The 26,275-nt window shown below is 63.0% G+C and overlaps 1 protein-coding gene across 1 annotated transcript; it reads left to right on the top strand.

Moving 5' to 3' along the window:
* Positions 1–4,446: 4,446 nt before the first annotated feature.
* HCN2 (hyperpolarization activated cyclic nucleotide gated potassium and sodium channel 2) lies at positions 4,447–26,257 on the top strand. Its single transcript, XM_047848335.1, has 8 exons — positions 4,447–5,066; positions 15,494–15,917; positions 16,466–16,627; positions 17,138–17,356; positions 18,788–18,934; positions 22,304–22,544; positions 22,800–22,964; positions 24,801–26,257. The coding sequence occupies exons 1-8, from the start codon at positions 4,447–4,449 to the stop codon at positions 25,514–25,516; spliced, it is 2,694 nt and encodes an 897-aa protein (XP_047704291.1). The 3' UTR covers positions 25,517–26,257.
* Positions 26,258–26,275: the final 18 nt, after the last annotated feature.

Below are 26,275 nucleotides of genomic sequence, written 5' to 3'. Positions count from 1 at the left end.
CAAACCCGGGGGCTCTGGCCCGTGCCATCTAGGCCTCCTGCTTGGTACAGAGGAGGAGTGACCCCGCAGCCACTCCCAGGGAGCGTGGTCATCCCATACCTCCCCTCTGGGGTCAGGAGGAACCAGAGGCCAAGGGGCCCTGAGCCAGCTATTCCCAAGTCTCCGCAGCAGCCGGAAATCGGGGCTTGCACGTGGAATTCTTAATTTTCAATGTGGGCAAAAACTCCAGCGTAACGACGCCCGCGAGGCCAGGCCTGGCCCGCGAACTGCCAGTTTGAGACTCCAGGCTCTGAAATGGAGCTGACCGGGGTGCCCCTACCCCCGCTGAGCTCTGGCGGCCACACTGTCGGCTGCAAGTATTCCCTGGGCTTCTGTGGGCAGAACGGGTGTCCGCGACACAGCCCCCTCCCACCCCCAGGTCACCGGGAAGAGCTGAACCCGCTGGGCTGGGGGAGCTGCGGACCCGGCCTTCCCCCCTGGCCGTCGCCAGAGGGCGCTACGCACTTGCCGTGGAGCAGGCTCTAGGGGCCAGCGGAGCCCCTCCTTCCTCTACAGAGGGCTCTTGGGGCTGCACCAGCCTGGCCCTGGACACAGCTGGCCCAACCTCCCTGCACCCTGGGGTTCCTTGGGGGCACCCACCACTCACACTTTGTGGAGATCACGAAGCAACGCTGGCTGGGCACCCGTGTCGTGGCTGGGCTGTGGCGGGGGAGGAGGTGATGACGAGCTGGCCCCTCGCTGGGGAAGCTGCCGGGGCTCAGGTGCAGCCTCCCTCGTCGCCCGAAGTCAGAAGGCACACGTGCGCACTGGGTTGCTGGGGCTCTGTGTCCCCTGGGAGGCCAGGGCCCTGTCCATCTGCTTCCCGCCGCGCTCTGCACTGGGTCCAGACGGGACGTACGGGAGCTTCTGGCCGGCAGAGCCTGGGGCAGGAGCGGGGCTTCCTGGAGCGCGGGGGGTGCTGTGGCGAGGCGAGCGAGGCTCGGCCTCCTTAGCAGCCCTCTCTGGTCCTCCTAGCCCAAAAGACCCTCCCCTCACAGATGCCCCTCACGTGGACGCGTAATTAGCCAAACTGGGACCACTCACAAGCAGCTTTGTAAGCTTTCTTTGTAGGTACTTAAGTATTCATCCCTCCCTCTGTAAGCATTTAATGAGCACGGCAGTGTGCGCTCTGTGCCGCCGGGGGGCGTTCTTGTTAACAGCCTGCTGGAGCCTGCCTCAGTTTCCCCAGAGTGGGGTGAAGAAGTGACAGCAGCCAAGTCTCAAGAGTCCATGGGTTCATATTTGGCAAGTGCTAGGAGGCTCAGGAACTGGTGTCTCGGGGTCCCAATCTGGGAGGGCAGAAGGGCAGAGGGCTGGGGTGTCCATTAGGCGAAACGGCACGTTGCCGGTGCTGTTTGGAAGTGCCCCACGGGCATCTCTGGGCCCACAGAGGGGGCTGTGCATCCTCTCCCTGGGACACCCCACCCAGAGCACCCCAAGGTGCGGGCACCCCAAGGTCTCACACCGGTTGGCAGCAAGGGAGGGATTGGGGGTCTTGCCCGGCAGCAGAAGACAGAGCAGGAACGAAGTAGGACAGAGGTGGCTGGGGGTCATCAGGTTTGGCTGTCCCGCCCCATCCGCCGGGGAGAGTGATCTCTGTGAGGAAAGGAAAACCCTGCTGAGTCCTAGGTTAGCAGAACGGAGGGCATCCTCACTGCGGACACCAGAAGCTGAGGTCACTTGCCACTCTGGGCGGGACCCCCAGAGCACAATGGTGGTTGCATGTGTGGCTCTAAGACCTGGGGCACGTCACCCTCTCTTTCCTAAGCCAGCCGTCCTGCCACCCGTGTCTGATCAGACATCTCAGTATTCTTTGAGTCCGGCAGCCCCTGAGGCTTAAACTCCGGGACAGTCACTGGTCTGGGGCCTGCCAAAGCCCTGGCCTCGTTTTGTCTTCTTGTTCTTAAATTATTTTTCACTCAGAGGGAGGGTGCCCAGACTGTCTGGGCTTCAGGGCCTCCAGCCTGGACTTGCCCCAGCTAGAGAGGGAGCAGGCTTCTGAGTGGAGGTCCGAAGGCCCCCAGAGCCCGTGCCGCGGGTAGCACCGAAGGAGGGACGGTGCCAGGGGCTCAGCGCAGCAGAGGCACTGTCCGTAGAGTCCAGGAATGGTGAGGAAGGATGGGGGGCTAACTGGATGGTGCGGAGGGATTGGGGTTTCCTTCCAAAGGCACTGGGGAGTCCAGAGCAGTTTCAGGCAACAGACCTGCCTCACCCACTGCTGTCTCAGTGTCCTCATCATCTTCACCCACCCCCTGGGTCCTTGATACCCCTTCTTCTCCCACAAGCCAGGCACCATCCTGCCTCAGGGCTTTTTTGCACAGGCCTTGCCGCCTTTCAGACACTCTTCCCGCAAATGTCCACATGATACCAGCCCTCTCTTCCTTTTGGTTTTCCCTCAGGGAAGCCTCTGGACATCACCGCCCCCGCCCCCCCCCCCCCCCCCCGGCACCTTTTTCCTCCCTTTCCTGGCCTGAGTTGCGAGGCACTGGCCACCTTCTAATTATCTCTGAAACGTAATGTTTACTGTGTTGACTGTCCCCTCTGCTTAACTGTTGGCCTGTGAGAATCAGTTCTGAATTCCAGCCCCTGATCAAGTGCTTAATGAAGATTTGTTGAATCAATGAATTGAATGAATGCAAAGAACACTCTGTCCTGGGCAGGTGGTGACAGGGTTGGGAGACGCATGCTGGTAGCCATCTGGCCCAGGGTGGAGTCTGTGGGAGGAAGGGGAGTTGTTGGGACCTGTGAACAGGGTCCCCAAGGCTCAGGAGGGGCCGGGACCCCCCCCCCCACACCCCGAGGCGACTCCCAGGTCCAGGCCTGCCTCTCCCACCCCCAGGCCTAGTGGGTCCTCAGGCTGGGCCACAGTCCGCCTCCCTCCCGCTCTCAGCCACAAGCCCTGGGGCTCTGGCGGCCTGCCCAGACTGACATGCTCCCAGGGTGAGCATAAAAGATCCCCCTTCAACTGGAGCACACATCTGCCCGGGGCGGGCCGCAGCCTGGCACTGCCAACCCTACTGCCCATCTTCTCGCCACCACCTCAGGACAGAGAGCAGCCCTGCCCGCCCACCCGCCTGGCCGTAGGTCTGGCCACAGGCAAGGTGGCAGTGACCCCAGGGAGGCCAGGCCTGCCTCATGGAAGCACCGGGGTCCCCGGGGCTCGAGGCAGCCTGGTGCGGGCTCAAGATGGCCCAGCTCAGTCCCTCTCTCAATCACCAGTGAGCACCCACCGTGTTCAGGGACAGTTACATCTCTGCTCTCACGGACCCAACATCCCAGCAGGTGGATGTGCCCACGGAACAGTGCTATGAAGGCTGGAGGCTCCCGGAGGCCAGGACGTGCCTTCTCCTCTCTGTCTCCCTCCATCACCTGCCTCTCAGGACGCCTCTCCCCCACTCTGGTTGAGCCCAGCTAGGGACGAGGGCCTAGGGGCTAGGGACCAGGGGCTAGGGCCTGTGCTCCCATGTCACTTAACACCAAGTAAGTCCCCAAACTGGCTCCTGGTCCCGGCACAGAGCCTCAGGTGTCCCCCCAGAGGTGGGGGCTGGGCCCAAGAGGCAGAGAAATGGGGCAGTCGGGTGGGACTCCCATGTGGGCATCAGTGGGAAGTGGGCAGGGACTCTGAGTTCCCCTCTATGATCCTGGGACCCACCAGCCTTACAGGAGATCCCAGCCTTCCATTGGATTTTAGGGGGTAGGTGCCAACACCAATGGGTGGCTCTTCCTGTTGGCCACAGTTTTCTTCACACGCAGGAGGCGAGAAAGACCTGGAGACTGGCCGCATGGACCCCATTTTGCCCCTCCGCACACAACACACTCCCACGGGTCTTTCCAGGGCCCTCGAATTACAAAGCCAAGGCCCTTCTGGCCTTTAAAAACATCCTTCTTATTACGGAAATTCTCACTTACAGAAAGGAAGGAGGCTGGCACGGGGGCGGTCTCGCTTCCCTGCGCCTGGCTGTGGCATCCAGGCGGGTGAACCCTGCGCGCGGGGAAGATCCCTTGCGAAGGTGGAGCGCGGAGGAGGCTCTGGTCCCCGGGGCTGGGCTCAGTGACCTTGGACGTGTCCTTCCGCCTCGCGGGCCTCAGTTTCCCTTTCTGGAACGAGGCCTGAGCAGGTCTCCAAGGCCTCAGGCCGCGTGCCCTTGGGCGGTCACCGACCCCGCGGCCTCAGTTTCCCTGGCGCGGGGGTCTGGGCGCGGCGCGCCGGGAGGGGGCGCGGGCAGAGGCGGGGCCCCCAACCCGCCCCTGCCCCTGTCCCTGCCCCTGCCCCTGCCCCTGCCCCTCCCCGCGGCCCCGCCCCCGCGGCCCCGCCCCAGCCCAGGCCCCGCCTCCCCCCCCTCCCTCGGGCTCGGGCCGGCGGCGGCGGCGGCGGCTCCGCTCCGCACTGCCCGGCGCCGCCTCGCCATGGACGCGCGCGGGGGCGGCGGGCGGCCCGGGGAGAGCCCGGGCGCGACCCCCGCGTCGGGGCCGCCGCCGCCGCCGCCGCCCGCGCCCCCCCAGCAGCAACCGCCGCCGCCGCCGCCGCCCGCGCCCCCCCCGGGCCCCGGGCCTGCGCCCCCCCAGCAGCCGGGCCGGGCCGAGGCGGCACCCCCGGAGGCGACGGACGAGAGCGGCCCGCGGGCCCGGCTCCGCAGCCGCGACAGCTCGTGCGGCCGCCCAGGCACCCCGGGCGCGGCGAGCACCGCCAAGGGCAGCCCGAACGGCGAGTGCGGGCGCGGCGAGCCGCAGTGCAGCCCCGCGGCACCCGAGGGCCCGGCGCGGGGGTCCAAGGTGTCGTTCTCGTGCCGCGGGGCGGGCGCGGGGCCGGGGCCGGCGGATGAGGCGGGCAGCGAGGAGGCGGGCCCCGCGGGGGAGCCGCGCGGCAGCCAGGCCAGCTTCATGCAGCGGCAGTTCGGCGCGCTCCTGCAGCCCGGCGTCAACAAGTTCTCGCTGCGGATGTTCGGCAGCCAGAAGGCCGTGGAGCGCGAGCAGGAGCGCGTCAAGTCGGCGGGGGCCTGGATCATCCACCCGTACAGCGACTTCAGGTGTGGCCCCGGCGGGCGCCGAGGGGGGCGCCGTCCTTGGAGCACCTCGGGGAGGGCGGGGCTGCGCGCCCCGTGGGTGACCTCGGGGCCCCTCGGTGACCTCGGGCGCGTCCGAGACCCGCCCCGTGATGGCCTGGGCGCGGGAGGCTCCGCCCTGGGGCAGGGGTGGGGGTGGGGGGGCTCTGGGAAGCGCGCGCAGGCTCCCGCGGTGACCCCTGAGCGCCCCCTCCCACGCGCCCTGACATCCCCATCCCTGCGGGATGGGCGCGCGTCATGAGCCGCAGGACCAGGGTCTGAGCGCGGAGGGGCGGAGAGGACGAATAGAGGGGAACGTGGGCGCAGGGGAGGCGGCAGAGCGGAAGGAAGGAGGAAGGAAGGGCGCCCGGGAAGGACGTGCCTGGGAGAGGCCGGCGGAGAAGGGGTTAAGCGAACGTGGCTCGCTCCCAAGGTCTCCACCTGCGCCCCACAGCTCAGGGAGGAGCGTTCCGGTCCGCGGGCCTGGGTATTGCGCGAGGAGAGGGCGCTGAGCGTGCTGGGGTCCCCAGGCTGTGTTCTCTGAGCCGCAGCAGCCGGAGCCACTGGGTGGCGTGCCCATGTGTCAGTGGGTGTGTAGACGTTGTCTGTGTTCAGGCGGTTGATAGGTGCAAAGGCTCAGAGCAAGGCCCAGCGCAGGGTCACGGCTGAGTATGTTTGTGGTTCTCGTTCCTGGGTGCGCGCCCTGTGGCCTGCAAGCGTGAAGCGTGCATATCACTGCAGGCTATGTGTGTGATGGGGAGCATGTGACTGCAGGGGGCGTGGGCCGAGCGATCTAGGGGGCAGGCGGGTCCCTAGGGGTGTGTGTGTGTGTGTGTGTGTGTGTGTGTGTGTGTGTGTGTGAAGTTAAGTGGCCGTCAGGGAGGTGTGATTTGGCACGCAGAGGGTCTCCACGGGGCCGAATCCCAGGGCGGGCGCGGCTTCAGCACCACGGACAGCGGCCCACGGCGCTCTCGGAACCGCGGGTTTCATCAAGCTCTGGGTCCTGCCCGGAGCCTGAGCCCCTCGCCCCCACCCGGGAACTGGTTCCGCGTTTGCTCCCGGATGTCCGGAGCTGGGAAAGGGGGCTGTGGGATTCTCCCCTGTTCTGACCCTTCCGCAGCTCCAGTGCTTGACAGCTGAGGAAACTGAGGCCCCAGGGGCACACAAGTCAGGGACAGAGACTGGGATTCCACCTGCCTACTCTTCAGACCTTCCCTGGGGGGTGAAGACACCCTTGACCAATGGCTTGAGTTCTGGGAGAGGCCACGGGTGGGGGGACCTGGGGTGTCCGAATGAGGTGCATCTGGATGGTCCTGACCTGCACAGGGGCTCCCCATTCCGTGCAGGTGGTCCGGGCTGGGAGAACTTGGGTCAGTGTTTCTGCTCACGTTCCAGCGACCTGGCCAGCTGGCTGGGAAGGGACATCAGGGACATGGGGGGGGGGGGCAGGGGAAGGTGCCTGCAGAAAGTAGCCATTGCCCTGGGTCTTCTCCAGCACGTCTGCCTGCAGCCAACCTCCCCCCCCCCCACAACCACCTGCCCACTGCCAGCGGTGGGGGACCCTGGGCTTCCTCTTGGCTGCAGAAGGGGCGGCTTACAGCCTGGGGGGAGGGGATGCCAGGGGGAGGAGCTGGGCTTCCCGGTGCTTGTGCCACTTGGAGCGTGGTCACCTGTGAGGATCTGGGCAGGCCACGTGGTCTGGGCTGGGCAGATAAGCTGTAAAATAGGGTTGAGCAAGCAGGGGGATGGGGACTAGGGGAGACACTGTCAAATTGAAAACAGGGTATTTCCAATCTGGGATGCCGTGGGGCCTCTACAGCCCCCCGTGTCTTAGTGGAGGGCTGATTCAGTATGGACACAGGCCCCAAGCTTCCTGAGGCTCCCTGGGCGGCCCAGGTGCCATGGCAGCACCTTACTAATACTGATTCAGTCATGTCAGCTGTAAAGTGGGAAGGGCACAGAGAAGTTGAGTCACCTGCCCAAAGCTACACAATGAATCGGGGCAAATTGGGGGTTCGCACCCGGGCAGGCTGGCAGCCCAGCCTCTGGCCGCGTCCCATCCAGACCGGGAAGACACGGCAAGGAAAAGGCTTGCTGGAGACTGTTCGAGATATCGGGGTACCCGAAGGCGGGCTGCAGATCGTTGCTATGCTTCTATGCGTGTGTGAGTTTTTGCGAAACTGCTCACGGAGCAAAAGGCGGAGGAGCCTTTCTGGGCCCGCTTTTCCACACGTGCCCCCTTGAAATCTGACCCGACGGTGCCTGCGTCCACACACTGTGCAGGCTCTCAAGCGGAAAGAGATTCTGAGGTGCAGGCTCCCACGCCAGCCCCCACGCCTGCCCAAGACCAGGGTGTCTCCACTTCCCTGAGCTCTCGCTGTTGCTTGCCTGTGAAGCCCTTCCCGTGCCCATCGGCCCGGCCCCCACCTGGCACGGAGAACGGGACGACGGGTGTCCGCTGAACTGGAGCCGCCCTGGCACCGCCTCGTGCGCCAGCGGGCATACACCTTCCAGGGCGTGGGGTGCTTGTGGAGGCCTCGAGGAGGGGGAGCTCTTGGCACGTGGGAGTGGACAGAGGAAGGTGTCCGGGAGGAGAGAGCGTCCGGGGGAAAGGCCAGAAGGCAGCCGTCTGCAGAGGGCCCCGTGCTGCCTGCGGCTGGGCTCGCGTCCTCTCTGGGCCTCCCGCCTTGGTTTCCCCAAACGTGAGAGGCGGTGGTGTGAGCAAACGGGGGTGTGTGACTTTCTATGCCATTCCGGCCCCTCCCCCTGCTTCCCTGGAACGACCAGCCTTGGCACACGCTGTCCCCTTCCCCACCCCTGCCCGCACCCCAGCTCTGACCCACTGCCGCCTTGTCTCATGGACGCGCTGCCGGCACACCCCGACGCGGCCATTTCCACTTCATGTTGCTGGCCTGCCTGCCCCTCAGCGCCTGCCGTGGGCCTGAGGGCCCGTGAGGTCCCTGTCACGTCTGGGGTCTCAGGTGTTTGCGAGCTCGCTGAGCTCACACAGGCGCTCCGTGGTGCCCATCCCTGGGCTGCGATGGACCAGCCCAACCCCTTCTGAGGCTGTTTCTCCGCGTGGAAACCGGGCATGTGGGAGGCACCAGGGCCAGGACGGAGAAGCCCCGGGACCTGTTCCAGAGGGGCTTGCAGGGGGCAGGGGTGGGGGGAGAGGGGGAGCAGGCGGAGAAACAGGTCCAAGGGACAGAGGGAACAGTTTGGGCTTGGGAGGCTTGGTGTTCCTTCTGGGCACCCTGAGGTCCGTGCCCGAATGGGAACAGGTGTCAGAACAAGAGTGCGAGGCAGGGGGGCAGCCACGGGGCCGGTGTGGAGGGCCACAGTCACAGCCGGCACCTCACGGAGTCCCCTCCCCTCCAAAAACATGAGAAAATAAGTACAGTTAATTCCCGTTCCTTTCACCTGGACCAGCACTGATTCCAGAGGGCAACAGGCCCCACGTGTGTGAAGCTCATGGGGGAACAGTGGGTGGGCAGGGGACCCCAGCAAGGGTGGCCCCTGTGGGGCCCGGCTGGGACCTGCAGAGACGACCATCACTCATTCTGGGTTGTTCTCCCCCACCGCCTCCTCATGTGGTTGTCACTCTGGTAACTGAGGCAGCCCCGGGGCCCGGGGGCCCGGGCAGGTCTGAAAGTTTGGGCGAGTGGCTTTCAACTTGCTCCTGTCTGTAAGTGCCTCTGAGGTCTGATCTGAGTCTCTGCCGCTGCTGCTGACTTTCCTGCAATGATCCCCGGTTGTCTACCGCGGGGAGGCCCCGTGTGAGGGGAAGAGATGAGTCCTTTCCTGCCCCTCAGAGGCATTTAGACAAAGCCGGGACCAGTGGACGCTGACCTGTGTCTGTGTCACGTCCTCTGGGGTCCCCGGGGGACTGGGCCGGTGGAGGGGCTGGTCTGAAGAACCGGATGGGACTGGAGGCCCCTGTCTCCTACCCCAGATGGCCTGGCGGATCCGAGGGAGATCAGTGTGGGAGCACTGTCTGCAAATCCCCGCATTAACTCACGGGAATAAATCCTGTATTATCCGGGGAGGGGGGGGCGGGGGCAGGGGTGAGACAAGGGTTTCCCTGGCTCCAGACCCAGCACGGAGGCACGTGGGGTGGGGACAGGGGACAAATCCACTTCCCCAGGTGAGGGTTGAGGCCCAGGGCCCACCTGGTGGAAGGAAGGAAGCTCCATGATCCATATGAAGGGTGAGAGGCCATCTGTGGCCGAGGTCCCCCTCCTCTCTCCAGGGGACTCCTGCCAGAATTTGGAATTTCTGGTCCCTGCTTTAAAAACCTCATGTCTCCAACCCCCTTGCTCCAACATCATGGGGACTGGGCCTCCTCAGACCAGACCCTGCTTCACTTTTCCCCGTCAAGAAGCCGGCCCCAAATCCAGCCACTACAGGCCATTCCATCTCCCTCCTGCCCCCTTCCTAACCTCCCCACTGCCAGCACGGGCCTCTCAAGGTACATTTGTCTGTCTTTCCCCCTCACTTACGGCCTCCCAAGGGCCTGCAGAACCCAGCTCCTGCCCTCAGCCATTTTTCCTTTCGTGCCTACTCCAGCACCAGGCCACCTGGCCAGCCTTGAGAGGGGAAACCCCAGTGCAGCCACAGGACCTTTGCACCTGCTGCCTCCTCTGCGTGGGGCGCAGGGTCCCCTGAACTCTGTCAAGCAGCTACTTCTCCATTGTCTGCCCAAGTGCCACGCCCTCTGAGAAGCTCTCCCCACCCACTCTGAAGCATCCCACTCACTTATGTGTTGGTGTGGAATGTCTGTCTCCCCCACCCAGCCTGGGGCTCTGAGGGAGAGCTGGGTCTGTGTGGTCGCCAACTGTCCTCCCAGCCTGGCACACACCCTGCCCCCACAGCCTGCCCAGGCCCGGGCTCACCCAGGAATCCGCTGATCTTTCCGGGAGGTGTCTTCCTTTCCTAATCCCTGACACTCGACTCGGATTTGAAACTCCATAAGGGAGGGCTCCTGCCCGCCCTGGCCCTAATCCCTTCAGATTTGCCTGATTTGTAATTCCTGGACTGCTTCCTGCCAGGTTCTTAGTGCTGGGATCCTGCGGGTGGGGTGGGGGGTGGCGGGCTGCCTTGGTTCAACAGCCCTTATCTGGCCTGGAAGTCTCTGCACCTGGGTTCTGTCCCTCAGCACTCGCCGTTCAGGGTGGGGGCCCCAGCTGAAGTCCCGTGCCCCTGTGGGTGCACGCGGGTGCATCTGGGACAGGGCTCCAGGACCTTCTCCCAGCGGCAGGGCACTGGAGCTGAGACGTCCTGGGCCTGGGGGCTGGGGGTCATGGCTGTCGAGCCCCGAGCTCCCTGGGAGACCCTGCATCATCCCAGTGTCCCTGGGGCTGAGCCTGTGTCACTCAGCCAAGAAGGCCGCTGCCCTCCCGGGGCTGTGCTGGAGACAGAACCGAGGGATCCGGGTGCTCCCACAGAAGCAGGGGCCCCTCTGGGGCCTCATTGTTATTTGTCAGGGAAGGTTTTTTCTTTTAATGTTTATTTATTTATTTTGAGAGAGAGAAACAGAGAGACCGTGTGAGCAGGGAGGTGCAGAGAGAGAACAAATCCCAAGCAGGCTCCAAGCTGTCAGCCCCATGTGGGGCTTGATCTGGCAAACCGTGAGATCATGACCTGAGCCAAAACCAAGAGTCAGACACTTAGGGGCGCTTGGGTGGCTCAGTCAGTTAAGCGTCTGACTTTGGCTCAGGTCATGATCTCAGGGTTCGTGGGTTCAGGCCCCACGTCGGGCCCTGTGCTGACAGCTCAGTCTGGAGCCTGCTTCGGATTCTGTGACTCCCTCTCTCTCTCTCTCTTCCCTTCCCCCTGCTCATGCTCTGTCTCTCTCAAAAAATAAATAAACATTAACATATATATATATATATATATATATATATATATATACATATATATATATATATATATAGTGGGATGCTTAACCGACTGAGCCATGTTAGGGAAGATTTTAAAATATGGGATTTAATTACAGTCATTGAAGGCCCTGGGTAGCTGAAAGCTAACCGTGAGCCAGGCCTCTGCTGGCTGCCTGGGGAGGCCCTTGTAGTCCCTGGGCCCCAGTCCTGCTGGTGTGGCCCAGTGAGGGAGGGCTGCCAGGATTGGGCAGATGAGGCACTGAGGCTCAGAGGAGAATGGTTAGTCCCAGGCTGTGCAGCCCAGGAGGGAGGTCAGGGGAGGGGAAGGGGAGGGGCTTAGGGGGAAGGCCGGGGTTCCTCTGTCCCCTGACCAGATCCTCTGCCCCAGTCCTTAGGTCCCCCTTGGTGGGTGTGTGCAGGGCCCTCTTCCTCCTCCTGTCCCCTTCCAGGGGACCAGGGGGCTGGTGAGGACAAGGGTCAGGGCCTCGGGCCCCTTTTGGGGCGTCCTGGTTGGAGCAGGTGGGGCACCCTAGTGATGGACCTGGGGATTGGGTCACTCTGCCCCAGAGCTGCTTCAGAGCCCCTGTCCAGCGCTCTGTCCTCTGTGGTCTGACTCCTCATTAGCTCAGGGGACACTATCCAATCTGGGAAGACAGCCCGGATAGAGCGACAGGACCAGGGATCGCTCCCCAGGGACCAGGGGCCGTGGACAGGGCTCCAGGCCTGCAGGAGGAAGGTTAGCCCTAGCCCTAAACAGACGGGCAGCAGACGGAGGACAGGTCCTGAGGGCACCAGGCCTGGATCTCGGTTCTTTGCCCCCACTCCCTGGCGGGGCCACCTCTCTGGTCTGTCAGTGGGGAAGTGTGATGCTTGCTCCTACCCTCATCCCAGGAACAAAGGCAGAGAATGTCTGTGAAGAGTCACCTGTGAAGCCACCTTGCACTCTGGCCATTTAGATTGTTTCTAGACTCCCCCTGGTGGTTTCTAACCGCCCCCACCCATGGTTTCTAGGTCCTCCGGCCTTCTCAGTTACTCTTTCCCTCTTGCTCTGCCCCAGGCGTGTGCCGGAAGTGGGGGAGGGGGCAGGGCAGGCCTCAGCTCAGAGAGGGTGAGGGGTGGGACTACAGTGGAAGCGCTGGGAGGGAGGGTGGGGGGCAGGGGCAGCAGGCAGGTGGGGCCCCTCATCCCGCACCCCACACCTTGCCTAGATTCAGGCCAAGAAAGGTCCTGAATTTTTAGCAGCCATTCGATTTTGCCCTTAATACTCACCCCCAGGGCACTCAGTCCTTTTAGCTCTCAAGGTCTTCAGGTCTTTGTCCCCATCCCCAGGCCCTCCCATCACAGCCCAGCCGGGGCCTCACGACCACCACCGAGAGGAGGCTCCCGCTGCAGGTGTGGGTGGGACAGGCTCGTGGAGGGCCCTCACAGGCTGCCACTCCCCGGCCCCTTTCTCCCCCATGGAGAGAAGAGTGGGGGTCCCAGGGGCTGTGGGACTGGCGCACGGCCGCATCCACCAACAGCCCAGAGAACTGGGTGTCAGCCCGGGTCTGGCCGCTGCCACCGAGGTGTTAGGCGTTGGGTGCCTTCCAGCCTTTGGCTCTCGAAGACTGAGCTACTGTGAACATCTTGGTACAAATTGCTTTTTAATTTTTCTCTCTTCCTCTTGGACAGTTTCCTTGGGATCACTTCCCCGAAGTGGAGGGCCTGGGCCAGCCGGCACACACGGGGCTAACTGCTGCTCCCCACAGCGCTGCCCAGAAAGGAGCTCCCAAAACACAGAGCTCACTGTGGCCAAGCCAGTCTGCAGCCTTCGGCTTTGCTTCAAGGTTTTTTTTTTTTTTTTTTTTTTTTTAAGTTTACTTATTTTGAGAGAAGGAGCACATGTATTTCAGCCAGGGAGGGGCAGAGAGAGAGGAGAGAGAATCTTAAGCAGGCTCCTCGCTGAGCATGGGGCCCAAAGCGGGGCCCAGTCCCAGGACCCCAGGACCATAACCTGAGCCGAAATCAAGAGTTGGATGCTCAACCGACTGAGCCACCCAGGCACCCCTGGGTCTTATGGCTTTTTATTTATTTGTGCTAATTTGGGCGAACGCTGCAGCCCATGGACCCCTCCTCTGCTCCTCCAGCTGGCCAGCCAGCAGGAGGATCCAGGGAGCCACAGCCTTTAGGGGCCTCTGGGGCCTGTCCCGCCCACAGGTGACAGAGCTTTCTCTAAGTGGATGTGGGGACCCCCACCGTGACGGGGAGGGCACTGGGCCCACGGCAGAGCCCTGCACAAACCTGTCTGGGAGAGTGACGACCTGGAGAGAGCTCACAGGGCTGACGCGATCCAGGGGTGGGGGTCTCTCTCTGCAGTTCTCAGTAAGAGCAATTTCAAATAAGCGACTTTGTTCAAAATTCGAGACTCTCCTTTACCTGGATCTAGACAGGATGTGTGGACCCAGACCCCAGATCTGGGGCACCCGCTCATCACGGAGACCCCCAACCCATAGCCTCAGAGTTCTTTTGTTCTTTTATGTGACATAAAATTTGGCATTTAGTCATTTAAAAGTGTACAATTGAACGGCATTAAGTACATTCACAATGTTGTGCAGCCATCACCACCATCCATATCCAGAACTTTCTCATCTTCCCTAAAAATCCCCAACCCCTCGAGCCCCCCTTCTGTCCGTGGATGAGCCTGTTCTGGACGTTTCACACACACGGACTCACACCCCACGCGGTCTGTTGTGTCGCGTTCCCTCCCTGAGCGTCGCAGGTTCAGAGTCCGTCCGCGGGCGGGGGTGGGGGGGGGGGGTGGGGGGGCGCCTCGCTCCTGCTCGCGGCCGAGGGATGTGCGCGTGCGCGGGGAACACGGTCGTCTGTGGACGTGCGCGTGCGCGGTGGACACGCTCATCCGTGGATGTGCGCCTGCGTGGTGGATGCACCTGAGGGGCGTGCGCGTGAGCGGTGGCCACGTTGTGTGAATCTGCTCCCCCACCGAAGTTTCCACCTTTGGCTTTTGTGAATCCTGTTCCTGCGAACACGCATGCGCAGTTATCCTTAGGTTCCTGTTTTCAGTTCATGGGGTTCACACCTAGGAGTGGAACTGATGGGTAAGACCATGATTCTATTTTTTTTTAAGCTTATTTATTTATTTTGAGAGACAGAGCGAGAGCAGGGGCGGGGAGGGTGGGAACAGAGAGAGAGTCCCAGGCAGGCTCCTCGATGTTAGTGCAGAGCCCGACTGGAGGCTCGGTCTCGTGAGCCGTAAGATCATGACCTGAGCCAAAAGCAAGAGTCAGACACTCAACCGACTGAGCCACCCAGGCGCCCCGCTACCGTCTGGACTTTTGAGGACCTAACAGAACAGTTTTTCCTTGGAGTAGTTTTGATTTGCATTTTCTCGATCGCTGCTGTGCTGGGCATCTGTCCACGTGGCCCTTCTGAACCTGTATGTCCTCACGCTTTGTTCAGAACACCAAGCCCAGCCGCCAGCAGATGGCCCTTGAGTGGACAGGCCTTTCCCTGAACGTGCTTCCCAGGTGGAGTGTGGAATGGGCCTCAGGGACTTGGGGGTGGAATCCGCCAGTCAGCACTTTTTCAGGAGAATTTGTCACATGAAATGTCCTCTCTCAGCCTCTCCCAGCCACCCACCTCCAGCCTGGGGGGCCTAGGCCTCTTTCCCCCTGCCCCCCGCCCCCCGGGGTGCTGCCTGAGATGGAAGTTGGGCCAGGAACCCCTTCTGGTGCCTCACTCGAAGCCCTGCTACTCAGGACAGTGTGCGCCCTGCATGCCCCGCCCCCATCCCGCACCCCAGACCCTGTTGTCCCCCACTGTGCCTGCCCCCCCTGCGTGCCCACCGCCCCTTGCTCCAAAGCCCCCTACTCCCTGCCGCCCCAGCTCCTCCTTGCTTGTCCCCCCTTTTCTTTCTCATACGGAATAGTTTTGTGGACACTGACCCTGTGTCCTGCACATTGAACTTTTTTGGTCATGGGCAAGTTTTAACCAATTTGGGGGGCACCTTTTGGGCTCTGCCAGGTCTCCTGCCTTTTTTTTTTTTATTAAGAAAATATTTATTTTTGAGAGAGAGAGACAGCACACGAGCAGGGGAGGGGCAGAGAGAGACGGAGACACAGAATCCCAAGCGGGCTCCAGGCTCTGAGCTGTCAGCACACAAATTGATGGGGGGCCCGAACTCACGAACCGGGAGATGGTGACCTAAGCCAGTTGGTGGGAAACTCCACCAACCGGGCCACTCACGCGCCCCTCTCCAGTTTCTTTAAGGAGGGAAGGTCGTGGGCCGGCTAGAGGAGCCCAGGCTGTGGGGGCCCAGCGGGCAGTGGGGGTCATCAGGGGGTGGGAGGGCTTCCTGGAGTTGGGGTACACACTGTGATTCGAGGCCCAAGTCTTAGCTTGGAGGAGCCGAGCTCCGGGCCGGCCCTCGAAGGCCTGTGTGTGCTTGCGCGCGCCGCCGTGGGGACAGCGTGCCCCGCGGCTGCGTGCCGCGTGGGCCAAGGCCTGGCGGCGTGACGGCGCACACTTCGCCCCCAGGTTCTACTGGGACTTCACCATGTTGCTCTTCATGGTGGGAAACCTCATCATCATACCTGTGGGCATCACCTTCTTCAAGGATGAGACCACCGCCCCGTGGATCGTGTTCAACGTGGTCTCGGACACGTTCTTCCTCATGGACCTGGTGCTGAACTTCCGCACGGGCATCGTGATCGAGGACAACACGGAGATCATCCTGGACCCTGAGAAGATCAAGAAGAAGTACCTGCGCACGTGGTTCGTGGTGGACTTCGTGTCTTCCATCCCCGTGGACTACATCTTCCTCATCGTGGAGAAGGGCATCGACTCCGAGGTCTACAAGACGGCGCGCGCGCTGCGCATCGTGCGCTTCACCAAGATCCTCAGCCTCCTGCGGCTGCTGCGGCTGTCGCGCCTCATCCGCTATATCCACCAGTGGGAGGAGGTGAGCGCCGGGCCCGCGGGCAGGTGCTGCGGGCGGGTGCGGGCAGGGGAGGCTCGGGGAGGGGCTGCGAGGGGCAGGGTCATGGGGGCCGCAGGCGGGGCCCTCCACGCATTCGCGCCCCCCCCCCCGCTTCATTCTGCCCTGTAAAGGGGGGATCCCGCCCCTCGCCCCCACTGGCGGCAGCGAAAACAGGCCCAGAGGAGCGAGGTCACGCCCCCTCTGCCCCGAGTGAGCCGCTCCCGGACTGTCCTCCAGCCCGCTGCCGGCAATATCGCCCCCAGTTTCTGGGGCCGCGGCAAGGCTCCGGGGGGGGGGGTGGGGGGGGCAGCGGGTGGGGACGGGGTGGGAGGGGACCTGGGCCACGCGCTCTCGTCAACCCGGAGGGAGGGCGACGGCCTGGGGGGTGGGGTTAGAGCTTGCGGTGAGGCGGGGACGCTCGTGGCAGGTCTCAGGGGCTGGGGGTCCGGGCCCGGGGGCGTCTTCCTCCCACTGCCCCGGTGGGTGAGAGGCGGCGGGCGGGGGACCCTCACGCCGCGCCCCGCCCGCAGATCTTCCACATGACCTATGACCTGGCGAGCGCGGTGATGCGCATCTGCAACCTCATCAGCATGATGCTGCTGCTGTGTCACTGGGACGGCTGCCTGCAGTTCCTGGTGCCCATGCTGCAGGACTTCCCGCGGAACTGCTGGGTCTCCATCAACGGCATGGTGGTGAGCGTCCGGCCCACCGTGGCGCGCAGTCCCCGGACCCCGCCCACCCCAGTGCCCGCCTCAGGTGCACGCAGTGTCCGGACCCCCCCCCCCCCCCCCCCCCCCGCAGTGACCACCTGGGTGCTCTGGTGACTTTGAGACCTTCAGACCCCAGCCGCTGAGAGGCGGCTTGTTGACCAGAGTGCCTAGGACAGCTCTGGCACCACACACAATGTCAGCAACGTTTCCTCTGTGTCCACTGTTTACCTACATACACTATGTCGAAGAGGGCTTGTGGTACCCTGACCCTGAAGTGGGAAAGCAGTATCTTGGGCCGGAAGAGAGAAGACCCCACCGAGGGAGGGCGCAAGCACCCGTGTGGATTCCTGGCTGAGACGCTGACCATTAAGAAGGGCGAGTCCCGGGGCCGGACGTGGGCCTAGATGGCAGGATGGGCGGGTGGGGCCCCTGAGGTCAAGGGACTCCCCGGGGTGGCGACCGCAGGCCCACCTGCCCCTCGTGGCTTTGCAGAACCACTCGTGGAGCGAGCTCTACTCCTTTGCACTCTTCAAGGCCATGAGCCACATGCTGTGCATCGGGTACGGGCGGCAGGCCCCCGAGAGCATGACCGACATCTGGCTGACCATGCTGAGCATGATCGTGGGCGCCACGTGCTACGCCATGTTCATCGGCCACGCCACCGCCCTCATCCAGTCGCTGGACTCCTCTCGGCGCCAGTACCAGGAGAAGGTCTGAGGGCAGGCGGAGTCTGGAGGTCTGGGGGGCCCGCCCTGCTGTCCCCCAGCTCCCTGTGTCGTGCCTAGGACAGGGGCCGGCAGGGAATGTGGGGGCTGAGGACCCTAGAGGGGTCCGTGGCTGCGATTAGGGGGAGTTGGAAGGTCCCCAAGACAGTGAGGAAGCTCGGGGCCCTTTAGGAGGAGGGCAGTCCGGAACCTGGGTGGGAGACATGGTGGGAAGGGTTGAGGGGGACACAAGCTGAGGATAGGGTGGGAGCTGCAGTGGGGGGGGGGAGGTCCCAACGGAGCAAGGCCAGTCCATGGCGCATCAGGGAGCCCCTGGGGGCTGCCTAGGAGGCGGGGCTCATCACCCCAGGGGTCTCTGGGCCAGCGTGGGCGAGGCCAGAGCAGGGAAGCACAGAGAGGGGTCCAGGAATCCTGGGGTCGCTTGAGGACGTGCTGGGTGACTGAACCCACTGAGGAGGCTCCTGGGGGAGCAAAAGGATGTCTGGCCCCTCGGACCTGGCCTTTGGCGGGGGGCAGCCCCCCTCTGGGGGGGTGGCGCCAGGGCCCCCGGAGGGGGGCAGGAGGGGCCAAGGGGAGTGGGCAGAGGCCCCGTGTGCTGGCCCTTTCTCGAGTTCTGCCTCGAGCTCCACCCTGCCTCAGTGTCCCCCTTCAATGCCGAGGTGTGCTCGGCTCTCCGGGACACAGCCCCATCCGTCCTGCACTGCTGCCTAGTGGCCGGTCCTGGCTGGGCAGCTGCGAGCGCCCCCCCCCCCCCCCAGCCCCACAGCAGCGACGGCTGGGTCGGCCGGGTCAGCTGGGCCTGGTGCCAGGCGCCCCGGCTGTCCGGAAGCCACGGGTCTCACACCCAAACATGAGCTGGTGCTGCCACCCGCCTGGCATCACGGGTTCCGCTGAGCTCAGGGCAGCTGTGTCCGGGTGGAGCCGGGGCGGAAACGGGGCTGGGGGCACCCTGGGAGCACCATCCTGGGGACAGCAGGGCCTGGCACCCGTCTAGTGCCCACAGCCCCGCCCTGCTCAGGAGGGGCTGAGCCGGTGGTTTCTGGAAAGCTCTCTGGGGAGGGGAGGCAGGGCCACTGACCGATTCGGGAGCCTCTGGGATGGGCTCCGGCATCCTGGGGGACCTGGGGAGTCTGGCCCAGCCCACTGTGAGGGCCTAGAGCCAAGCTGACCCGCCACTTCTCGGGGGGGGGGGGTTCCCAGATAAAATCCAGGACACAAAGAGTAACTTACCTTTGCATAAGCACGGGCCGAATATTGCACGGGTACCGTTAAATATTTTTGCTGTTTATTTGAAACTCAGATTTAACTGGGCACCTCGTGTTGCCGTTGTTGAAGCTGGCAGGCGTGTCTGGGCTGCAGCAGGGGCCGCCGGAGGTGGCAGCCGCTGACCCGGGTCCCCCCCCCCCCACTCACACAGTACAAGCAGGTGGAGCAGTACATGTCCTTCCACAAGCTGCCCGCCGACTTCCGCCAGAGGATCCACGACTACTACGAGCACCGCTACCAGGGCAAGATGTTCGACGAGGACAGCATCCTGGGAGAGCTCAACGGGCCCCTGCGGGAGGTGAGGCGGGGCCACGGGGCTGTCCCTGCTGCCAGGCCCTCCTTCCTGGGGTTGAGCGGGGGGGGGGGGGGGGGGGGGGGGTGGCCCGGCTGCAGCTAGATGTGTCCTCCTCAGGCTCTGACCCTCAGCAGGTGCCCCTCTGTGAGTCTCCACGTGCTGCACCCCCACGATGCCCCTTGGCGCCCCAGACCCTGCTTCTGCAGAAGTCCTGGGTCCCCCCCAGCCACTGCCTGATTCCCCTTACCCCGTCTGGGGTCCGAGCTGGACAGAGGGGAGGCGGCCCGGAGCTGGCGAGCCCAGGGTGGTGGTCGGGCTTTGCTAAGCACAGGAGCCCTGCCGAGCACCGGCTTTGGGCGCTGGCTCTGCCGGGACAGCCCGTGTGACCTCTGGCGAAGTTCCTGGGGCAGCTGTAATCAGTTCCCGCCAGCTGGGCGGCTTCACACCCCAGAGATGTGTTCTTTCACATTCTGGAGCCTAGAAATCCGAGATCCAGGTGTGGCGGGGCCACGCCCCCTCCAGGGGCTCCGGGAGGGGGGGTCCTTCCTGCTTCTCCCGGCTCCTGGTGGGAGTCCTCGGTGTCCCTCGGCTTGTGGACACCTCTCCCCGATCTCTGCCTCTGCCATTACATGGCCTCCTTCCCTGTGTCCCCCCCACCCCTCTCTCTTTTTTTTTTTATGTTTATTTTTGAGAGAGAGTGTGAGCAGGGGCGGGGCAGAGAGGGGGACAGAGGATCTGAAGCGGGCTCTGCGCTGACAGCAAGAGAGCCCGTGTGGGGCTCGAACCCACAAACCATGAGATCAAGAGTCGCATGCTCTACCCACTGAGCCAGCCAGGCGCCCCACAACGCAGTAGCTCTTAGTGTATTTAGAATTGTGCGGCATTACCCCCGTCCAACCCACAGCACCCTTGAACCCCAGGACACCGCTGGCGGCTAGTCGTCACTCCCCATGCCACCCCCCAGCTCCTGGCAAGCCGTGTTTGGTCACTATTTGCTCACACGGTTCCAAAGTCACATTTACAGAAACACGTATGTCCAGACAATCTCTGGCTCCCGTCCTGACTTCCTCCCGCCACATCTCCCATTTCCTTCTTCGATGCAAACCCAAGGCGTGGCCACCGCTCTCAGCTGCCTTCACTGGACCCTTCCGGCTGTGGGGGCCTCCAGGCACCGAGGCCCCAGGGTCCGCCCTCCTCTTTCCCCTGAGTTTCTGGCACGCACCTCTGGAGTTTTGCTCATGTATTTGGGACGGGGCTGAGGGATGAGGGGAGGGTCCAGGCCCTCTGGGCAGCCAGCAGCGCTGTGAGGCACCCAGCCCCAAATGCACACGTGAGAGGGGCGTCTGGGCTCTTCATGTGATGAAAGGCTGTTTTGTGTTTCTCCTTCTGTGAACCGGCCATAGGTTGCGTTTGTATTTCTACAGAATTTCATCCTTTTGTCATCTTACAAATCCTTTATGTGTGGAGGACTTCATGTGATGCAAATCTGCACCCCAGTGGCTTTTAACTTTGCTTATTGAGTGTGTGTGTGTCTGTGTGTGTGTTTTGCCGTGCGGGATTTTCATGCTCTATGAGTGCTTGCTGTACACAGCAGGTGTTAAATGTGTGCCTGCTGCACAGAGTGGGTGTGCAGTGGTCAGTGTCTATCTTCTGTACACAGCAGGCGCTCTGTGTGCTTCCTCCACACACTAGGTACTCAGTACCTAATTGCTGCACAGAGTAGGTGTTGAATACCTACTCTCTGTATACAGTAGGTGCACAGTACATACGTGCCGACATAGTAGGCCCCAATACCTGGCTCCTGTCAACAGCAGGTGCACAGTACATGCTTGCTGTGCCACCCAACTGTGGGGGTTCACCCACACTTCCTTATAGCACTTCTGCAGTTCTGCTTGTTGGGCTCATCCTGGACTATCCCGTGGGGACGGGATGCGGGTTCACCTTCTGCTCTCGGGCTGAGACGTCTGGTTTGGCCTCGGAAGTTGTGGGGCAACCCTCAACTCGCCGCGTCGTGCCTGGGCACGTTTCTGGCCTCCCGGTGTCTCCCGCCGGCCCGCCTGCTCTGTGTGCCAAGCCCACACGGAGTCTGGAGGCCACACAGCGTGTTTCAGTGTGCTGGGGGGTCAGTCGCCCCTTCTGCTCTTCCGCACGAGCAGGCTTCCCTGCGATTTTTGCTCATTTGTTCTGAACGGCCTTGCGTAGCTTCAGTAATTAACAAGCAAACCTGATGGTGTTTTCTTTGGGAGCACGTTACGTGTGTGGATGAATAGGGAGAACGGTCGTCTTTCGTCCTCGTGACGGTGACGAGCTCTGCCTAATGACCGTGTGTTCAGCCTCCCCCCCGTGCCTTTCGGGGGGCTCTCCAAGCTCCCCTCACTCAGGTCCGGACATTTCTTGACCTCGTGCCGTGCTGTTTTACTTTGCTCTCTGTGCTGGTGTCAACGGGGTCTTCCCATGTGTTGTGTCTTCTTCTGAGTGGTTTTTGTTTGTATACGTAAAAGCTATTGAGTTTCCTTTTAAGGTTAAGCTTCCCTTTTTATTGAAATGTATCTTACAGAAAAAGTGCCCACGTCGTGAGGGCACACTGGACGGATGAGAGCGACACCCTCGTGTACCCACTGCTTGGATTGAATGTGGGACATTTCCACCCCTCTCAGAGGTTCCTTGCCGGGGGTGACCATCACCCTGGTCTCTGCCACCACTGATTCATTTTACAGTTCTTGGGTTTTATGTTGATTTTTCTAATCGCTTGCTATTTTGACTCTTAATGTTGTAGTCGTACATGGAGTCTTTTGGATCTTCCAGGTCCGTCATATTAAAAGAGTAAAGAGATTTAGTGTCACTGTTTCTTTCCCAGTCCTCATGTCTCCGATTGCCTTTTTCTTGTCTAATTGCACTGGCCAGCATTGCTAATACAGCGTTAAATGGCAGGGTGTCACTGCACATTTTTTTCTTGCTCTTGCCCCTGGCGGCAAAACCCTTCGATGTCTGCCCTGTAAGTAAGATGCCGGCTTTCGGCCCGAGTATTTGAAACTCCTTTCATGGGGCGCCTGGGCGGCTCAGTCGGTTGAGCGTCCGACTTCAACTCAGGTCACGATCTCGCGGTCCGTGAGTTCGAGCCCCGTGTCGGGCTCTGGGCTGACGGCTCAGAGCCTGGAGCCTGTTTCCGATTCTGTGTCTCCCTCTCTCTCTGCCCCTCCCCCATTCATGCTCTGTCTCTGTCTCAGAAATAAATAAACGTTAAAAAAAAAATTAAAACTCCTCTCATAGATGAAGAAACTGCGGGTGTGCAGGAGAGGCAGCCCCTAAAGGAGGGCAAGACGGAAACAAAAACCTGCGCCCTGTGTCACCCCCTGCTTCCTGCCCCTACAGGAGATCGTCAACTTCAACTGCCGGAAGCTGGTGGCCTCAATGCCACTGTTTGCCAACGCCGACCCCAACTTTGTCACGGCCATGCTGACCAAACTCAAATTCGAGGTCTTCCAGCCCGGTGACTACATCATCCGAGAAGGCACCATCGGCAAGAAGATGTACTTCATCCAGCACGGTGTGGTCAGCGTGCTCACCAAGGGCAACAAGGAGATGAAGCTCTCTGATGGCTCCTATTTTGGGGGTGAGCCGGGGACCAGGGGCTGGTGAGAGCTGGACCCCCTTCCTGGGGGTGGGGCAGGCGGGGAGCCTGCAGGGGTGATGCCATGGGCATCAGGAAGGACCTGCGGAAGGGCCCTACTAGCAGAGGGGAGGAGGCGGGACTGAGCGCAGCGGCTGTGCGACCCGGGGGGGGGGGGGGGGGGGGGGGGTCGCGGGATGGGGGCCGGCGGGTGTGGCCCGGAAGCTGAGGTCGTCTCCCTCGGCCGCGCGCGCGCAGAGATCTGCCTGCTGACGCGGGGCCGGCGCACGGCCAGCGTGCGCGCCGACACCTACTGCCGCCTCTACTCGCTGAGCGTGGACCACTTCAACGAGGTGCTGGAGGAGTACCCCATGATGCGGCGGGCCTTCGAGACTGTCGCCATCGACCGCCTGGACCGCATCGGTGAGGGGGCTGCTCGGGGCGGGGCGGGGCGGCGGGGCATCCGGCGAGATAAGGTGGTGTGTCCCAGCTGACCGCAAGTCCCCTTGTAGTCCCCAGACCAGACTCTCTGACCTGCTTTGTCCCTTGGCCAAACATAGTCCCGGTTCCCCAGGAAAGAGCAAGTGCAGAGTGTTTCCAGTTGTGCACAACTTCTGCTCACTTGGCAGAGATTTGTGTGGCACCTGCAGCGTGCCAGGAGGTGTGGATGCTGGACCAAGAGGCTGGCTCGGAGGCCACCCTCGGGCTTATGTCACAGAGGAGGGGGTGGGGGTGGCAGGGCTTCTGCGCGATGCTGAGTAGAGGCCAGGCTGAGTAGCTGTTGCCAGGTAGAAAGGGACAAAATACATTCTAGGAGTGAACACAGCATGTGCAAAGAAAGGCCTGGGGCCGGGGGGGGGGGGGGGGGGAAGGAGGCCTGGAGCCCAGGGAGCTGGAGAAGCTGGGAGGTCGGGGAGGCAGGCAGGCAGGGACCAGGTACACGGGACCTACCGGGCTGCGGATGGGAGTTTGGACTGGGAGCAGTAGGGAGCCATGGATGATTCCGGGCAGGGAAGGGTAGCATACAGGAGAGAGATGGCGGCCTGGCCTCGGGTGTAGGGAGAGCCAGAGGGTAACCTCGGCAACGGTCGGGAGGTGGGGCCCTCAGCACTTGCTGCTGACTAGACACGCGAGTCAGAGAGGTGGTGGCCCCTGGTGCTATTTTTGGAAGTGAAGACAAGTGGGAAAGGACTGGGTGGAATGCAGCGGTGTTAGAGGAAAGACTTCCCAGCATACAGAAAGCATTCAATTCATGTTTGCATACAGCAGGCACTCAATAGTGTGCTCTATACATAGGTGCTCAGCATATCCGTGAGTGGCAGGTGCTTAGAGGTGTTTGCGATACACAGTAGGCTCTCGACATACGCTTGCTCCACACGGTGCGCACTTAGCACCCGGGCTGCGTACAGCCGAGTGTTCTAGGTGTGTTGCCGTATACTGCAGGTACTCAATACACTGATCACTGTACGTAGGAGGTACATTGCATGCTCGCTACGGTGTCTCATACCTGCTTTGTGTACACAGCAGGCACTTTAAGTGCTTGCTGTACACTGTGGGTGTGCAATACGTGTCTCCTGTATGCAAGAAGTGCCCCGGGCATGCTGGAGGTATACAGTAGGTGTCTCATGCCTGCTTTGCCTATGCAGTAGGTGCTCTAATGTGGTTGCTACACACAAGTACTTGATTAATACTGTATACAGTAGGTACTCCATACCTGCCTGTTACAGCAGCAGGTCATGCGTGCTTATTGTACACAGTAGGCGCTCAGTTTTGCTGGCTACACTACACACAGAAGACACTTGGTACCTATTTGCTGTAGGCAGGAGGGGCTCCGTGCGCGCTTGCTGTGTAGAGTGCTTACTTGTACGCAACGGTTTCTTGACGAGTGTGCCAGCTCTATGTCGTAGGTGTCCGACACCTGCCCGCTGCTCTACGCTGCACGCTCTCCGTGCGCTTGCTCTATACAGCAGGTGCTCCATACGTGCCTGTCGTGCACAGCGGGCGCTCAGATTCTGGCCTAAGATGTGCAAAAGGTGCTCGGTGCGTGTCAGCTACAGCAGGTAGGTAGGTACGAGCGGGGGCGTGGTGCACACTGGCTGTGCCGAGGAGGCGCTGACAGCCTGACGCAGTGCACGCGGCGGTGTGCGCCCCGGATGGACAGAACAGGTGCCCAGTACCTGCGGACCCGCTGCGGGAGGCGCGCCGCGGATGCACACGCCCCAGGGCTGCAGCCCCCTGACGCCCCTGCCCCGCCCCCAGGCAAGAAGAACTCCATCCTGCTGCACAAGGTACAACACGATCTCAACTCGGGCGTGTTCAACAACCAGGAGAACGCCATCATCCAAGAGATCGTCAAATACGACCGCGAGATGGTGCAGCAGGCAGAGCTGGGCCAGCGCGTGGGCCTCTTCCCGCCGCCGCCGCCTCCGCAGGTCACCTCGGCCATCGCCACGCTGCAGCAGGCCGTGGCCATGAGCTTCTGCCCGCAGGTGGCGCGCCCGCTCGTGGGGCCACTGGCCCTTGGCTCGCCACGCCTCGTGCGCCGCCCGCCCCCGGGGCCCGGGCCCGCGCCCTCCGCCGCCGCCGCCGCTGCCGCCGCCTCGCCGGGACCCGCGCCCGCCGCCAGTCCCCCGGGCGCGCCCGCCAGCCCCCGGGCGCCTCGGACCTCGCCCTACGGCGGCGCGCCCGGCTCCCCCGCCGCACCCCGCGCCGGACCCGCGCTGCCCGCGCGCCGCCTGAGCCGCGCCTCGCGCCCGCTGTCGGCCTCGCAGCCGTCGCTGCCCCACGGCGCGCCCGGCCCGGGCCCCGCGGCCTCCGCGCGTCCGGCCAGCAGCTCCACGCCGCGCTTGGGGCCGGCGCCCGCCACCCGAGCCGCCGCGCCCAGCCCGGACCGCAGGGACTCGGCCTCGCCCGGCGCCGCCGGCGGCCTCGACCCCCTGGACTCTGCGCGCTCGCGCCTCTCGTCCAACTTGTGACCTTCGCCGTGCCGCCCCGCGGGCCCAGGCGGGCCGGGGGCGGGGCCGTCATCCACACCAAAGCCATGCCATCGCGCGCTGCCCCGGCCGTCCTCGGCCGCCCGCCCCAGAAGCCATAGAGGAGTCCTAGGTAGTTGTAGTCGGACGGGCGGGCCGGGGCGGCGCGGCAGCCCCCTCCGAGCCCCCGCCGTGCCCTTCATCGCCCTGCGCCCACCCACATCGTCCTCGCCCCCGGCGGCGGCCTCGCCTGAGTGCGTGCGAGGGGGCCCCCCCTTCACCTCGGTGCCTCAGTTCCCCCAACTGTGAAGCGGGGACGGGGACGGCCCCGTGGCCGAAAGGAGACGGCTGTGGAGTCCTGCCCGCCCCCACCCTCGTAGGTGGCCCGTCCGATGAGGAGTCTGTTTTTTAAGTGCAATACTTGGCCCGCCGGCTTCCCGCTGCCCCCATCGCGCTCACGCAATAACCGGCCCGGCCCCCCCCACCCCCCCCCTCCCCGACCCCGTCCGCGCGCGCGGCCCGCGGTGACCTCCCCCCCCCCCCCCCCGGGAGCGGGCACACCCCGCCCCCTCCGGCGCCCAGGGGCGGGCAGTCCTGGCTGCGCCCGGGCGCGGGGGTCGGAGGTGAGGCCGGGCCGCCGTGATGAATGTACCGACGGGCCGAGGCAGCAGCGCCCCCACCGCGCTCCACGCCCCTAACCCCCACACCCCCATTCCGCGCAATAAACGACAGCATTGGCGTCCAGCCTGCCGGCCTCTGACT

The sequence above is a fragment of the Prionailurus viverrinus genome, unplaced genomic scaffold (assembly GCF_022837055.1).
Source record: "Prionailurus viverrinus isolate Anna unplaced genomic scaffold, UM_Priviv_1.0 scaffold_60, whole genome shotgun sequence".
Taxonomy (NCBI): Eukaryota; Metazoa; Chordata; class Mammalia; order Carnivora; family Felidae; genus Prionailurus; species Prionailurus viverrinus.
This window is presented reverse-complemented; position numbering and strand designations above follow the sequence as displayed.